Raw genomic sequence first — 16,928 nt, forward strand, 5'->3', positions numbered from 1 at the left:
GCTCAAAAATCTCAAGAAAAACATGTATTCTGACTGTGAGTGGGTTCACCTCTCCACAGATGTGACTGTAACTTCTGGTTTGGTCTCCCATGAGGATAGAAAGGTTTCACACCATACTGTGAAACATTCCAGACAAAGCAATAACATTTCCATACTGAAGAAAAGCATTTGACAGACCTCCACAAGAAAGTTTTAATGCAAATGCACCTTTAAATAGAACAACTTGCCGTTTACAAAAATAAATTAACAAAATACAATACTAGAATAGCCAGGTTGGTGCCACCTAGTGCCTTTGCTCAATTTATTTTCCCTCCAGCGACTAGGTCAGGAATTGGAATACACTAGACGATTTGCAAGAACCCCGGAAGTTGTAGACCGTGCATCGGCCAATCAGCGAAGAGCTGTGAAGCTATGACGTCAAACTCAAGCGCCTGTCTGGGTCCCTTTTGTGGTACAGCACAACAGTAAACAAAGCGGTCGAGATGGATGTAGACGAAGACAGACATTCTGTGCTGGCAACGATTCCGGAGATCAAGGATTTAAAGACGGAACAAAGAGAATGTTTGGTGAATTTTATCAAGGGGAAAGACGTTATTGCAGTTCTTCCTACGGGGTTTGGAGCATTACATACGTCACAACCAATTAGCAGCAATTCGTTAAAAAAAGTACCCATCTATCGTGGAGCAAATGAATCCTAATGCTGCGAAGTCAGACGAAGTGAGACGGCTGATGAATCAGGATAATACTAGATAACAATAGCATCTGAATAATGATGTTACATAATATACATCTAATTCACAGACTTCCAACACAAATAAATGTAATATAATTTACATTGTAATTTACATCTACAATGGCTCATTAGCACACCCATAAACAAAATGTTAACTAACCCTACACTGCATACTAATCCTATAAAATCGTTTAGAGAAAAGCCCAGCTGGCCCGGCCTTGAACCTGCATCTGCTGCGGATACGATTACATAACCATTTACAAGGCGTTCCAAGGTCACGAGCGGCTCCCACACTAACCCAAAAAAAAAAAAGAGAAAAGGTAGAAAGGGAGCACCCACGAACTGTCCGCCCTCGCAGTCCAGCTTTGATTCATGCACTGCCAGCTCACCGGCGCGTAGTGGGCTCCGGGCCTGGCAGCGAGGTAAAACGGTATCATGGGATGTCCGAGCTGGGCGGGAGAGAGGGAGGGGTAGAGTGGTCCAAAGCGGTGACCCTAATCCTTATGGGCATGTCCTGATGTGGTACAGCGTTTTCAATTAGCACGAGCTGAATATGCATTATAACGGCAGAGAGGGAGCGCAGTGCAGGTGAAATAGATCATATTATATTGGGGAGGGGGGAGAGCAGCGGTTTGCCAGACACACGCTGTGAGTAAAAGTGACAAGTGCAAAGACCGGCTTGTATCACGGTGTCGACTCGTATCAGATCACAATAAGGCAGGGAGCTAACAAGTCTGAATGTTTTTGTCTTTTACACAGTTTGATTTGTTTAGGAAAAATTATTACATTACAGTAATAATACTGCATTACAAAAGCTGAACGCTGTAACATCATTAATGTCATTTTGGGGGTATTTGGGACCTCCTTTATGATGTGAATAAATATCGTGAAAAATACTGAGCTCAAAATTGACCCTTAACCCTTATTTGTCAGTTCCTATACTCTGCCTTTGTATCATGATCCAAAAATAAGGAGTCGTGCAAAGGCAACAGGTTTGTTTTGTTTGTGATTTAGGTAGTATTTTTTTTTTATTTTTATTTTAAAATCCAACCTCTCGCCTTCTCTTTTTTGCAGCCTTGGCACAGGGTTTTAACACATTAAATAAATATACCTTTGTATTCAATATATACTATACTTACATACACTTAAATTATCTTTTAAGTAAAAGTATTTAATGTATTTATTAGGGGTGTCAAATTATCGCGTTAATTGCGATTAATTAATTACAGTCATATTTAGCACGTTATGTTTTTTAATCGCGTTAATCTCATTTTTAATCTCTAACTTTAGTGTTTCTGTATGCGAGTTGCTTTATTATAAAACCTGTTTTTTATGTGTTGTTGGGACAACAACAACACACACACACAAAAAACATATTTATAAATTTTTTTTCACAATGGACGAGGTGGAAGAGCCAGTAGAACAGAGGCAGCAGTGCACAGGTAAAAACGCATTCGTGTCTTGGAAATTATTCTGCCGACGTGAAATATAAAAGAAAATAACAAATATAAAATCGCCTACAACTTAAATGTCACTGGTGAAAACAACCTGCATAGGCTCATGATGTCTGCACTACTGTCCTATAGTGACCTGCCACATGAGGGGGCACACACAAACACACACAAACACAACAAACACAAACAAACACAACACACACAACACACAAACAAACACACACACACACACCTTCATCATCGTCATTAACCTGAGAACGCGCGGACCACGTTTCCTTCCGTAGTTACTGCGGACACCGACGTGCTCCCGTGCGCCGCGTGTGGATCGTGTTTTCTCGCTACGCTGCGTAAACTGCGCTTCCTCCTGTGAGCCTCTAAACCAGAACTAACACCAAGACTAAAACCAGGACTAATCCAGTCCAGGACTAAACCAGGTCTAAACCAGGACTAAACCAGGACTAAACCAGAACTAACCAAAAAACTAAAACCTAAAACCAGGTCTAAACCAGGTCTAAACCAGGTCTAAACAGAACTAACACCAGGACTAAAACAGGATTAATCCATTCCAGGACTAAACTAGGACTAGGACTAAACTAGGACTAAAGCAGGTCTAAACCAGGACTAAAACCAGAACTAAAACCAGTGATCTCATATCTAAAGCATTTCTCTATCAATAATATTTTTAATATGGTTAAGGAAAGACTGGACTTTTTATTGTCTTTAAGTAGACAAAAGTTATTATGTTCAGATTTCCTCGTCTTTGCTACTTTACAGCAAACAGTTTCTTATTCATGGAGACTTGGGCTCAACAGCCAATTTGGAGAGATTTGTTAAACAATAAATGACTTTATAAAGTCACTTTTTTAAATCTATATCAGTCTTTTGATCTGCCACAATAATGTAATAATGAATTTAAATGAAAATACCTCAAATTGAAGGCTTTTCTCAGCAATTTTTAGGTGAGATTAAAATGAGATTAATTAGATTAATTAATTACAGATCATAATTTAATTAATCTCTAAATTTTTTTAATCGCATGACAGCACTAGTATTTATTCATATTGTACATACTATACTGCAAAGTAATGTCTGTCAAACTGTTTAACTGTGAAACTGTCGCCGCATGATCCTGATCAGCATTAGATAGGAAATCCAAAGGTCTTTTACATCATTTCAAACAAGCACAATGATGACTAGACCTTGGTGAGATGTTCTTATAATGGATGAAAGTCTTGTGAAAATCAAGCAAATAATGATCATGTCAGTTCCTGCCTTTTGCCTTTGAACGACTCCTTATTTTTGGCTCGTGATACAAAGGCAGAGAACAGGAACTGACAAATAAGGGTCAAAGGTAAATTTTGAGCTCAATATTTCTTTATTATAGCAACTAGTTGTGAAATTTTGGGAGCCCTACCTATTATACTTTTGTCTGGACAAAACAGAAACTTTGAAGTCATTTTTTCTCCATTTCACACTTTGGCGAGCTTCCTTTGCTTGCCTTTGTAGGGCAGCATACACATATAATGCAATGTCAGTCAGTCTCAGCTTCTTTACATTTCAAAACAACGCTATTCTGTTTTTTCTGTCTCTGTACACTGACTTTTTAAAGGTGCATTATGTAACTTTTCTGGTTTGGGTTTGCCCATGGAGTTTGCCCATGGAGATGTCATTGTTTTGCCTGGAATGTTTCACACAATGGCATTTAACTTAACACAGGATGCATGCTTATGTATTTTTCTAACAGTAAAACACTTGTTTCTGAATAAATGCGAGGTGGCTAAGTTTAATGCCATGCTGTGGAACTTTCAGAAGCAATGGAGACAAGCAGGTAACCAGTCTCCTACCAGAAAGATTACACTGCAGCACCATTAACAAATGTTCCATAGCCTTGCCGTAGTTCAACCAATCCAACAAATGGTGTTGTTAAAAGTGTTGTCAAAAGCATCAAAAATCAGATACTTAACTTAAAAACAAGTATCAATATTGAAAAAAAATTAATAAATAATCGCACAAAACTGGATACAATTTTACCTTTTACCTACCAGTTTCATCTAACCTAATCTAATCTGTCAACAAAAAGTTATTACAATTTTCATTTGGGTAACAGAATTGGTCGAATATGGAGTCTATTCTTTAGTGTCAAAATCAAGTTTGAAACTTTTGTACTGTAACAGCACTTTTTTTTTATAAGTTAACACAAACACATTAAAAAAAAGAAAAGAGAAACATTGACAACTAATAATAAACCAGCTGATAGAATAATCATCTCTACCTGTGAATAGTTTGGTTATGGCCTTGTTCTGCCTCCGAGCTGAACAGATGAGCAGGAGCCAGGGGGGCAGGAACTCGTGATGAGCAGCCAGCAGCTCTGCGATGGTCCTGGGTGAGGCGGGGGTGGTCCTCTGCTCCCCGTCCCCCAGCTGACAGCCCTCGTCTATGGAGTCCACCAGCAGGAAGAGGGCCTGCTGTGGAGGCTTCACACTGAGGAGAGGAACTAGGATGCATCTGAGAGAGAAGGACGAGAGGAGAGACGAGTGAGCCCCACCACCAAAAAGTCTGTGCTCATACTTGTCATGATTGGTTTAGTCCTGGTTTACTTCTGTTTTGGTCCTGGTTTGGTCCTGGTTTAGTCCTGGTTAAGTCCTGATTAAGTCCTGATTAAGTCCTGTTTTAGTGCTGTTTTGGTCACGTTTTGGTCCTGGCTTAATCTTGGTTAAATCCTGATTAAGTCCTGATTTAGCCCTGGTTTAGTCCTGGTTTGGACCTGGTTTAGTCCTGGTTTGGTCCATGATTTCTCCTGGTTTAGTTCTTCTAATGCTGACTTGGTCTGGTCTTGCTTAAGATCTGGTTTAGTCATAGTCCAGTTTTTTTCCCAGGTTTAGTGTAAATTTTAATTTCATTTGTGGGCAAAGGTGTGTGCGGCTAACCAACAAATCTAACAATGCTGACATTTTACCCAAGAGGATTGCATTTTTAACATCCTCCCTACTTTTGTCACCTCTCTGTTGCTGTCAGCTACAACCATTCCTATAAATGCACTATCTCTCTCACCAACATTTTAGCTGTATGCTGCAAGACTCAAACAATCGCTCATCTCCACTGCTGCAGCAGAACCATCAGCCTCCTCAGCCTCTCTATCTCATCACCACGTCTAGGCTTGTATAAATGGTTGGCTGGTGCAATTCCAGCTCCCACAGATGAATGCTACTGTTGTTTTGTCCTTGGGCAAGACACTTCACCCACCTTGCCCCCTGGAATCCGACCTTATCAAGAGTTCGAACTGCCAACATTCGAATCAGTGGACAAACCAAGCTACTGTTGTACATTATTTGAATGCAATTTCAACATAAACCAGCTTGCTTCTTCTCTTAAAAATCCAACTGAACCCAACACCATCCCTCACTTCGTTCCAAATCGCAAAAGAATTAAAACAGCTGGCCGTCTAGTCTAGTTTAAACGCAACAACATCTCCGACTGCGCATTCTCCGATCTGCCTCGGTCTCCTTCCTGTTAACCATGCTTATCTCCCGATGCTGCCTCCTGATAAATCTTGCCTGGCTTGACGCAACACCCCATGGTCGAGCTGAAAACCAGAATGATTTTCCTGAGGCACGCTGCTGTCAGTTCATCAGTCTCAATTGAGGGGAGTGCGTAGGCGTTTAAATACGAGCCCATCCAAAACGCATCTATTAGCAGGGCCACGGATATGAGCACTGAGGAAGCATTTGCACAAGACACCCTCATTTATAATTCACAAGGACTGTTTGACAAAAAAATAAAACGAATCCAACCGAGTGCGATGTTTAGCCTTGGGAGAAGGTAAAAATAACAGCTCCTACACAAAACTCCCGTTGCTATTAAAGGCAATGGGAGCTACTGACTTAAAGAATGTGAAGAAGAGAACAAGTTTAAAGGGCCTGTATCATATTATGCTTCCCCATCACAGAGTTGTGTCTTGTTTCATTCAGATATGTTTAACACACAAGCCTTACCTTGGTTTGGGGTGGTTCGGTAATAATAACATTGTAAAATGAGTGTGTAATTAAGAAAAAACATTTTCTGCACTTGGCCCATTTTATTCAACATCTGAGTCGGTATAGTCACATTTTCTTTGCGTTTTTGTCAATTTTTTTTTCAACTTTTCTGTATTTTACCTAAACTTTGGTGGGTATCAAATTGGGTAAAAATAGGGACAACTGGGACGATTTCTTGTATAAAACTGGGACAAATCACTGGTTTTGGATAAATCTGCTGGGACAGGGGACACCGGGCTCAAAAGTGGGAAAAGCTGGGACTGTCCTGGGTAAATTGGGATGTTTAGTCACCCAAAACAGAGCAATTTGAGTTTTGGAGATGAAGACAGACTAATAATAAAGTGTTACCTCAAACATGTGTGAATGAAACAAAACAGAACTCCAGGTATGTTTTTGAGGAGGTAACAACTGTTTAAAGCTCAGATCAAGGTCAATGAGTCAATTTTGCATAATATAGGACTTTTAAACAGTTTGCAGTGGTCCAAAGTTATTCCTCGCTTATCTAACATTCTAATTATTGACCACGATGACTTTAAAAGTGCTTTTCACAGCTTTCAAAGACCAGAGTGGAGTTTGGCCACAGACTGTAAAAAGAAGTGGACCAAGCGAATGTGACGTCACCCATAGAGTTCAGCGGCACTCAGGTGAATCAGACTTTTTTTTAACAAACAATATAGCGAAAAGAAAAACAACAGGGTCATGTAGAGCGGGTTAAAACGAACATTTTAAAACCAAAAGGAGATACCAAGAAAAGGGCGTCAATATTCTAATATAAGTCAATGGGAGCCAGAGTCAGAAGAAGCCGTTTATATATACAGTCTATGATTTGGCCGTCACGATGAAGCAAAAACGCAACTAGCATGCTAACTGTGTACTTCCTGATTATCGTAAAGCATAACCGCTTTATAACTAGATGCAGACCATACACAGCAAACTTATTTTGACCTCAAGAGCTGCTCATACAATATATCTGTACCGGGGAACGACACATTTTCCTCAAACACATGATAAAAAACATCGAGTTCAGGCCTTTTCATATTGATGTGTAAAAAGATTGCAGAGAGGTTTGGTATTGTGCAGTAAAGCTGGATAATTTCGTTTTTTAAAGTCGCATCAATACTCAGCCAAGTGTAAAAATGTAGTGCTTTAAATGCTACATTAACTTCTGTCGATGTGCACCACAAGCCAAGCGGTGTTTAACTTTATGGACAAGCAAATAACACACATTTCTTCTGAGTAATGTAGATGTATTTTATGGAATATCATTTTGTTGGCTCAAGTAAAATCCTGGATCCACTATGATGATGAAAACAGACAGGTACTGAAATAGACAGATGTCCATAATGAAAAAAATGGACCAAGTTATAGGTCTCATATTATGCTGCTTTCTGATCCATGTCATAATGTTGTTTCCTCATCACAAACATACATGACATTGGTGTGCACTTTCTGTTTCATTTCACAAGTCACACATTTAACCTGCAAATCCGTCATTATTAGTCATTTTTAGAAGTACTCCACTGTTTTTAAATGACATACACCTTCACTATTATCATTTGGATGATTTCAGTCCTGGATATTTCCAATCAGTCTCTACTAACCAAAAGGTAAAACGTCTAACTAGACAACTGTTGCTTCATGACATCACAAGGTGGAACAGAGCATTTTGAGCTTTGGAGAAGTAGACAGATTAATAATAATGGGTTACTCAAACATGTGTGAATGAAGAAAAAAACAACAACACAACTCCAGGTATGTTTTTGTTGAGGTAACAATATTATAACATGGCAAGAGTTAGTTTTTTGTAATACAGGACCTTTAATACTGAATTATCTTATTAGTTATAACTGCCTTTTTTCAGTGTTAGAAAGTGTGTCTAGATATGAAGTGTTTTGTTCATTACCAGAACCCTACATGCTGCAGCTCAGCTTTGTTCTTATTCAGTGTTTTGTCAACAGTAGAAGAGTGGGTGTGGTGCTCATAGTGGGAACTGAAACATCGAACAACAAAAACAAGGAAGTTGGATGCTTGCTAAGTGGCATTTTATCACCCTTATAATAAAACCAAGAGAATTGTACACGCTCAGATTTTGAGTTATTCTGGAATGCAGAGCCAACAACGCCCGCTGCTAAAAGATGGTTTGTGCAAAAAGAAAAAAGAAAAAAGGCTTCATTAATAATTATGATGTCCACAAGTTTTTCTCACTTTCAGAAAACTAACGCATTCTTTGTTTCCTAATCATTAACGACAATAGGTTTATAAGCACATGCACACCTTTCAGAGGCTAAAGCAGTTTTGCCGGCACATTAATGCAGCAAGTACTAGCATGCAAACAGAGCATTTCCTGATTTGTTGGGGATAAATTGCTTCATTTATTCATTCATCATCGTCATCATCATTATCATTCATCAGCCGGTTTCACGTCATGGAAACCGTCTGACCTTGCAGCATTAGGATTCGTTCGCTCGACGGTAGGGGGGTACTTTTTTATTTAACCAATGACTGTTATTTGGTTGTGCCGTATGTAATGAACCGCTAACGGGGCTAGCTGGTATATTAAGCTTTTCCCAAATCCCACAGGAAGAAGGGCAATAATGTCTTTTCCCTTGATAAAATTCACCAAACATTCTCTTTGTTCCAGCTTTAAATCCTCGATCTCAGAATCATTGCCAACAAAGAATGTACGACTTCATCTACATCCATCTCGACCGCTTTGTTTACTGTTTACTGATTGTTTACAGGCGCTTGAGTTTGACATCATGGCTTCACAGCTCTCCACCGATTGGCTGGTGCATGGTCTGCAACTTCTGCGGTTCTTGCAAACCGTTTACTGTATTCCGATTCCTGACCTAGCCGCTGGAGAGAATTGAAATTTGAGTGGAAGCACTAGGTGGCCTCAGCCTGGTTAGCAGTGTACAGCATCCACTTTAATTAAAAGGCCGATATTACGCATATTTTTGGTCCATGTCAAGATGCTGTTTCCTCATCGTAAACATACTTGGAGTTGTGCTTTGTTTCATTCACACGTTTAAAACACAAACCTTAGCCTGAGCTCAAACTCAAAACACTCATGTGGTAATACAGAAAGTGCACCACTGTGTTTTTAAACTCCATGCATCCAGCTCTGGAATGTCCAATCTCTGCTAAACAAAAGGTAGTTGTTAACTTGAAAACTACGACTTCATGACATCACAAGGTGGAAGAGAGCATTTAGAGCTTTGGAGATGTATGCTGAATAAACCTTTATAATTAGTCTAACATGTGTGAATGAAACAAAACACAACTCCAGGTCTGGTAAAAGCATTATACCATGGCTTAAAGCTCACAAGAATGCATAATATAGTACTTTAAGAAAGAAAATACTCAAACTGTCTGTTATCTTTAGTTACACTACAAGTCCAAGTATCAATTGTTTTCATATAGCAAGTATAAAATGAAACAGGTTGAGTGTAAGTGTCAACAATACTTTGTCTTATGTTTATTTCAGTGGAATCATTAAGCGCACCATTTTACTTTAAGGTTAACTTTCATAGCCTTAATTAAACCTAACCTGACCTCCTCTAGCACTCCAGCGGAAACAACGCAGCTTTAGTATTGTCATTTCCCAACACCACACGACCGATTTCAGCTCGACTGGCCATGATATTGCATCCAGAATCTCATTTTAATCTGGCAGTGGGTTCATTAAACATTTAAAAGTTGTAGAACAATTCAATTAATCCGCATGAAAACTCATCTGAGCGCCGCATATAAACCCCCGGGGCATCTGCGGCTCTTTTACAGGCAAAACGGGTCACCTTCTGCTCGATGGGACAGTGTCTTTAACTACCACTCCCCCTTAATGGAGCCCACACTGCTTGTAAGCTTGTCATAAAGTACTTAAATTTGGTTTTAATGAGGGTTCTTTTTGGATGCTCAACGGTCTGTTGCTAACCCTGTAGCTCCGAAAGCATTTTCCGGCTTTTTAGACATCTCCCATTTTCAGCGTGCATTTCAGCAAGTTCATTATCCTTAAGTATATGAGGAGTCGGCCTGGCAGGGAGGAGCGCTCACAAACTTACAAAGTATAAGGACGGCAATGTAATTTACAGTTCTAACTTTTCGTGAGATGTGGAAATTGAAAATGAATGAGTAGAGGCTTGAAAACAGCTATCACCTTGTGTTTAAGTCTGTTAAGTTACAGTTATGTATTTTAAATGGATACTAAACTTTGAAATCTGACTCGCTCTTGTTTTCCAACTATTAGCTTCACGACAAATATACAAGTGATCGTAACATACTATTCTGTCTGACCTTCTTATTTTACAAAGAGTTTATTGACCCCGTAGGGAAATGTGTAGGGCTGGGTATCATTAAGAAGTTGCGATACGATACATATCTCGATACACAGGCCACGATACGATACGCTTTTCAATAGAGTGCACTTTTGATTCAATACAATTCGATACGATATATTTCAAATAGATTCAATACGGTTCAGTGAAAAACAAAGGCTAAATCGTGGCTGATTCGAAAAGTCTTTATTAAACCACAAAGTCTGTGCAAAGTTAATCTGAAAAACTTTACTCAAAATTGTGAAAATGTCAACACAGCTGTAGCTCTTACACAAAATAATTGAGTAAAATATACCTAAAAATACTCTTGGTGATATATCGATACAGCAGCCCACGATATCGATACTGTATCATCACATTAAACGATACAATATATCGATATTTCAATATTTTTGCACACCCCTAGAAATGTGTCCCGCATTTGACCTATCCTTCAACCAGTGCCTCTGGGAAATCTGTCAGAAGCAGTGGGCAACCTCCGTCCAGAGCCCAGGGACCCCTCACTGTATCTTGAGGCTGGTTCTTGGTCATCAGTTTGGATTTGTCTATACTGTTCATGTTTTGATGGGGGAAGAAAAAGCCCATCTTCTTGCTGTGAGGTCATTATTCCTCCAGGGAGCCTTTTAGACAACATGACTAGAGATCGACAGCTCTTTCACAGCTCTTTTTGGCACAAACTTTTGAGAAAGCTGTGTAGTCTCAGTTATACATTTGTATTACAGTGTTAAAATAAAACTTAATATGTATTTTCAGCAGCAAATCAACCAAAACAAAATATCTGCCTGTAAGGGAGAGATTTAAGGCAGGTCAAAATATTGGCCAAATACATCGGACTATCTCTAAAACATGGTGCAGAATAATAAAACAGCTCGCCTTTACATGGACATGCTATGGAGTTAAAAGAATGAAATGTTTCTAGATCGAAAAGTTATGTTAAGTTATGGTTTTCAACATGACACGATTCGTTTTTAGCACCGGAATTCCAAAAGTTTGTGTTTCTGTTTTCAGTGAATTTCTAATGGCAAACAGAATCTCCCAATATTTGCCTGAAATACTGTTACAAGCGATCACAGAAAAATTATTGTTTTGAAGAGACATTTTCACATTTCAACTTCTCCTGTTACAATCTATTGAGACAACCCAAATATCAGTATTGAAATGTGGCTGAAATCTCATAATTTCTTTGAGTCAAACTGCAGAAGTTCACCAAAATGTGAACTGCTTGAAATTACTACTTCTATCCAACAGAAATTACTTTTAGTCCCAAAAACAAAACAAAAAAACTACACGCAATTTTGAACTCTTTGGATCGACAGTAAAACCTCTTCCTCAAAACAAGTCAGTACAACTCTGTCCACTTGTCCAACCACTCCATCAACTTCGCATCCGGGTAAAGAAAGTGAAAGCCGCCCCAGGAAAATCTTTCAACCACGATGATTCATGCTACTTCTGTCTATTCTCACACACACCCCATCAGCCTTTACTGCCCACAGAGAACCTGCAAGCACCATCTGGGAGCCCCGCCAAAAGGCATGTCCATCCAAAACACAAGTGTGAATGGAGACCTCTTTGCCTGAACAACGTCACACACTGAGACAATCAAATCCACTCTGACAGTGAGACAGACAAACAAAAGGTCATTCTTCTCTGGCAATTCTGCATTTTTCTGGGGCTGCCGAGAAATCAAAAGACAAAGATGGCGGACAAAGGGACGTCTGAAGAGCTTGTAGAGTAGTTTGTCAGAACTTAAGTATGTTATAATCTAGTGTTGTCAATTTTGAACTTGATTTTGATACTAAGGAATAGACTTGATCCTCGATTCTGATATCACGTTAAGAATTAAAAACACAAGTTCTTTGGATAAAAGAATGTGGTTTTTAACATTAAATAATAGTACTGTATTTTTCGGACTATAAGGCACACTTAAAATCCTTTAATTTTCTCAAAAATCAACAGCGCGCCTTATAATCTGATGCACTTTATGTATTAATTCTGGTTGTGCTTACTAACCTCGAACCAATTTTATGTGGTACACGGTGCTCAAAAATCTGTTAAAATATTTTAGTACGACTTTGGTAAGCTACGAAGCCGCACCGCTTGATAGATTTTCGGAGCATTACGGCTACCATAGTCAGAAGCCTCGTGGAGTCTGACAAAGTCCAACAGAAGCTGACTGCATCAGGACACAAAAAGTAAGCTGTTTTTTCAGTGCTATTTTTTATTTATTTATTTTTTTCAGTATAGTTTCAGTAACATGTAAACAAATGTGCACAAAGCTGCATTAAACACATTATTACTCAGTGTATATTTGAGTCCTCCTTGTACGAAAAAAAAAAAAAAAAAAAAACTACTTAAATTATCCACAAAGTCATAATACACATTCACAAAGACGGGGAGGCAACGCTGGGAGAGTTACGCCACAATCTGCCAATGGATCGTGGATGCCTGGGCTAAGTTATCAGTCTCAAGTGTCGTCCGTTTGTTTCGTTTAATGCGCCTTATAACCCGGTGTGCCTTATAGTACGAAAAATACGGTACTTTCTTTTATATTACCGTGTGTCCTTATATCTGTGTAATCCCTCAGTGGTCCAGGTAGGTCCCATAGTGGTCCATGGGCGTATACTAGTCTATGTGCTCTTACACTTGTTCTGATACAGCTCAAGATCATAATTAAGCTGTTCAGGAAAGGTTTATTTCTGTCCTGTGACTTTTTTTTTTTTTTGTATCGATACGTGCTCAAATGAGTATCTAGTTGTGGTACAAATGTTAGTATCTGTAAGTAAGTATCTGATTTTCGATATTTTTGACAACCTTAGTATGATCTTGACAGTATTTTCGCTTTGGCATATGGACAAGTGGAAGCCAAGTGTTAAGTCTAAAAAAGGAGGAGGTAAGGCGGTTGGAGGTTGGGAGTTTTTGGATGCCATCTGTTGTAAGCAGTCTAGTTGGGCATTTAGTGAACACGTCTAGAGTGGGCACATCAAAACTGGGCACCCTTCCAGTAACAGAAATGGTGACAGCTCATTTGATATCCTGGTAATTGAATGCCACAATCCCAAGTGGTGACACGCATGGCAAACATGCATCGCTAAGAGCTTGGTTGCATACATCTATGAGTATCACAGTTTATTTGTGGTCAAGATGAACCAATATGTTCTTTTTTCAAGGTCGATGTTGATACTGATTATTTAGAATACAGATTTCTACTTAATTTGGTGCTATAAAATCTGTTGTAAATATAAATTATAGTTTTACACCAACTGAGAAGCAGCTTGTGAAGAAAAGTTTAAATGTTTTTTTTTTTTTTTTATATTACAGGAATCTCACAAGGGAGAATTCTATCAAAAGATTTTTCTGAAAATTTTAACATGAATTCAACAAAATAAAGGTGTTTTCTCATCATTTTATTTGTCAAATAATAATCTCCGACTACTGTACATCATGGTTGCTAGGTAACAGTTATAGAGGTCCTTTAAAATGTAAAATTTGAAACATACAAATGATCAGACTGGGAGAGAAAGAGTCAAATGTTTTGTGAAATCTTAAATATAATGATCTTAACTGTGCTTTAGTAAAATGTGTAGTCTATCCTGTCATACGCACTACTGATATATTTGGGCCAATTTTGATTATTTTCACCAAATTATGTAGTTTAAATTTACTACAAACTCACCCCACGCCCGTTTTTCACCACAAACCAATAAGTCAGCTGTGTAGTCGCATTTTGTGCAGCTGTCTCTTCGTATTAAAGGCATTCTGATTGTGAGCAGGGCTGCTTCGCCACAGATCTGACCTGTAATTTGGTCTGGTTTGGTCTCCGCGAAGTTAGAAATGTTTAATGCCATACTGTGAAACATTCCAGACAAAGCAATAACAAAAGTATTTGACAGAACCTCCACAAGAAAAGTTAAACAATGCACCTTTAAGTCCAAATATCGGCCCGATATGTTGGTCGATCTTCAATTTGTAATAGCAGATTTTCACTGTTGGAAAAATGGAAAATATTGATGAGTCCGCAATGAATCGGGTGCTGTATAAAAAAGTATTATTGAGTCCCATTGAATAGGTACGTTCTTTCTGTAATAGGAGTTTGACATTTACATGGATTATTAATGTCCCACGGTGAAACTAAAGCAATATTTCAATTCGGCTACATAATGAATGCTATATAAAAGTATTTTCCCCCCGCTATTCACACTGTAAATCAATCAACAGACTTTAAATGCCATGTGGAACAGTCTTGCTCGTGGCAATGTTAAAATGACTATTAGTCATCAGTGCAAAAAAAGTGAGTCAGTGTTTGTTTTGGCGGAAAATATGCCTTGAAGAGTATGTTTGAAGATGGACATATGATTTCATGATAATTATTAGTGCTGTAGGCGTTTAGCAATTTAGTTGATTAAGCGGTCGATGGAGTTTCAGTCAACGAAAATTTCTACTACTTCTGTCTTCTGTTTAATTTTTAAAGATTTATATGGGACAGCAGCAAAATGGAGAAGGTACTAAGTGAGTAAGCAGAAGATTTGGGAGTTGAATCTACCTTTTTACATATATCATTTTTCTACATATATTGCTGTTTTTGCAAAGACTCCTGTGCAGCTGTAATCTTGTGAGTGCAGTTTGAGGCTAAGTTTATATGATGAGGGTCTGAACAGAAGACGCAAAAGTGGCGTCACTTCGTCACTTTTTATTCCGCGTTTAGACGAGCATTTTCGGGAGTAAATCTGCGTGCATACAGTGATGCAAAAGTGTCGATGTATATTTTTATGCCAGGCGGCTAGGTGGTGACACCAGGTGGTGATGTATGTGACGTAAACGTGTACGCGACATGAGCAGATCTGACCAGAGTTTTGCACCGTGGGCAGTGTAGACGGAAACGCTACGGCAGAGTGTATTTAACTTTTCCACTCTAGAGGGTGTTTTGTTGCATTTTTAAGCCCCAAAAACTCAGTCACCGTCTAAACAAAAAGCACTTCCGATTGGCAAGCATTCTCGTGTAAACAGGCCCTAAGTCAGATACACAGAGATGTGGGATAGTCTTGAGAGTTTCTGCCACTCCCCCTTTTTAGTTGCCTCATCGATTGGCAGGACATGTCTTTAGTTGACCAAGACTTTCCTTAATTCTAATAATGATTTAAATCTGTTTGAACATTTTCAAAAAAGCTCTTTTGTCATTTTAGGTTGTAAATAATAATAATGTGTTACTTTTCTGGTGGAAGGTTTTCTACTTGCTATGCCTGGATTGTTGCACAGTATGTTATATTTGTAGCCTACAATTTAGCTTCTCCGTGAAAGCAAGTGAAACCAAGTTACTGGTCAGATCTGTTGAGAAGCGAGCTGACAGCTGTAAGATTCCATGGTTTTCAAGGTGTTACTTTGCAATAAAACTACCTGTAATCGAATAAATTTAAGATTGATACATTTAATGCCATACAGTGAAACATTCTGGGCAAAGCAATCCCCATGAAGACAAGCAGGTCCACCCCATGAGAAAAGTTATAGTAGGCCACACTCGTAAACAATGAGACGTTAGCAAGATAAGCAATCAGTCTTTAGGTTAACAATGTGATAAACATGCTAGAAGCTGATAAGGTGTGTTTGACTATACAGTAGCAATACAGTAGCCGCGCGTTAGCTCAGTGGGTAAGATATGTTATCAGTGTTTGCATCTACTCAAGCTACTGCTAGGCCTGTCACTATTCCAAATTTTTAAGTGTGATATATTGCTGAAGTAAATACAGATTATCAACAGTAATACTGAAACTGAACCATAAAACTGAATTATTCACAGTTATTCCCAACAATTCTAAATGTGCAATATTGTTAAAGAATATGAACTGGAATAAACAAATAACAGAACACAACAGTTAAAGGTGTATTGCAAAATACAGTGATTCCTTCTGTGAATAGTTGTGACTCTCCATAGATCTGACTAGTAATGTACCATAGTGTAGCCTGCTTGTTTCCCACATGATAGAGGTTTAATCTATACTGTGGAACTAGACAACGCAGTAACATTTCCATGGAAACAGGCAGGTGACGGACCCATCCACTAGAAATGTTACACATTGCAACTTTTATATAGTGAGTTTGTATCTATAAAGTTTCATAGAAGTTCATAATTGAACAGCTCAGTACAAAAAAATAACCCATATTTTCCCACTAATACAAAGAAAAAGTACACACGATCTGCACTGACCCCCAAAATGTTTTGTTCAATTCATCATACTGTATATTATAAAAGATTTATCATTTTGGACAAAAAAATCATGATTTCAGGCAACACGATTTTGGGAGCGTCAAAGCCGAGTTTTTTTGCAGTGCTCCTAAAGCCCAATTTAAGAGTGAAGTTTAGTTCTGCTTCGACTCAAAG

The 16,928-nt window shown here is 38.6% G+C and overlaps 1 protein-coding gene across 1 annotated transcript in view; it reads right to left on the minus strand.

The window, feature by feature from the left end:
* The window catches only part of ankrd50 (ankyrin repeat domain 50), a 104,685-nt gene that overhangs the window by 47,565 nt on the left and 40,192 nt on the right, over window positions 1-16,928 (minus strand). Inside the window, exon 3 of the mRNA XM_020917597.2 lies at window positions 4,460-4,692. Within this exon, the coding sequence (XP_020773256.1) occupies window positions 4,460-4,692 (233 nt within the window). The remainder of the gene's footprint in view (window positions 1-4,459; window positions 4,693-16,928) is intronic.

The sequence above is a fragment of the Boleophthalmus pectinirostris genome, unplaced genomic scaffold (assembly GCF_026225935.1).
Source record: "Boleophthalmus pectinirostris isolate CB_2022bp ecotype Guang Dong unplaced genomic scaffold, ASM2622593v1 HiC_scaffold_23, whole genome shotgun sequence".
NCBI classification, from domain to species: domain Eukaryota; kingdom Metazoa; phylum Chordata; class Actinopteri; order Gobiiformes; family Gobiidae; genus Boleophthalmus; species Boleophthalmus pectinirostris.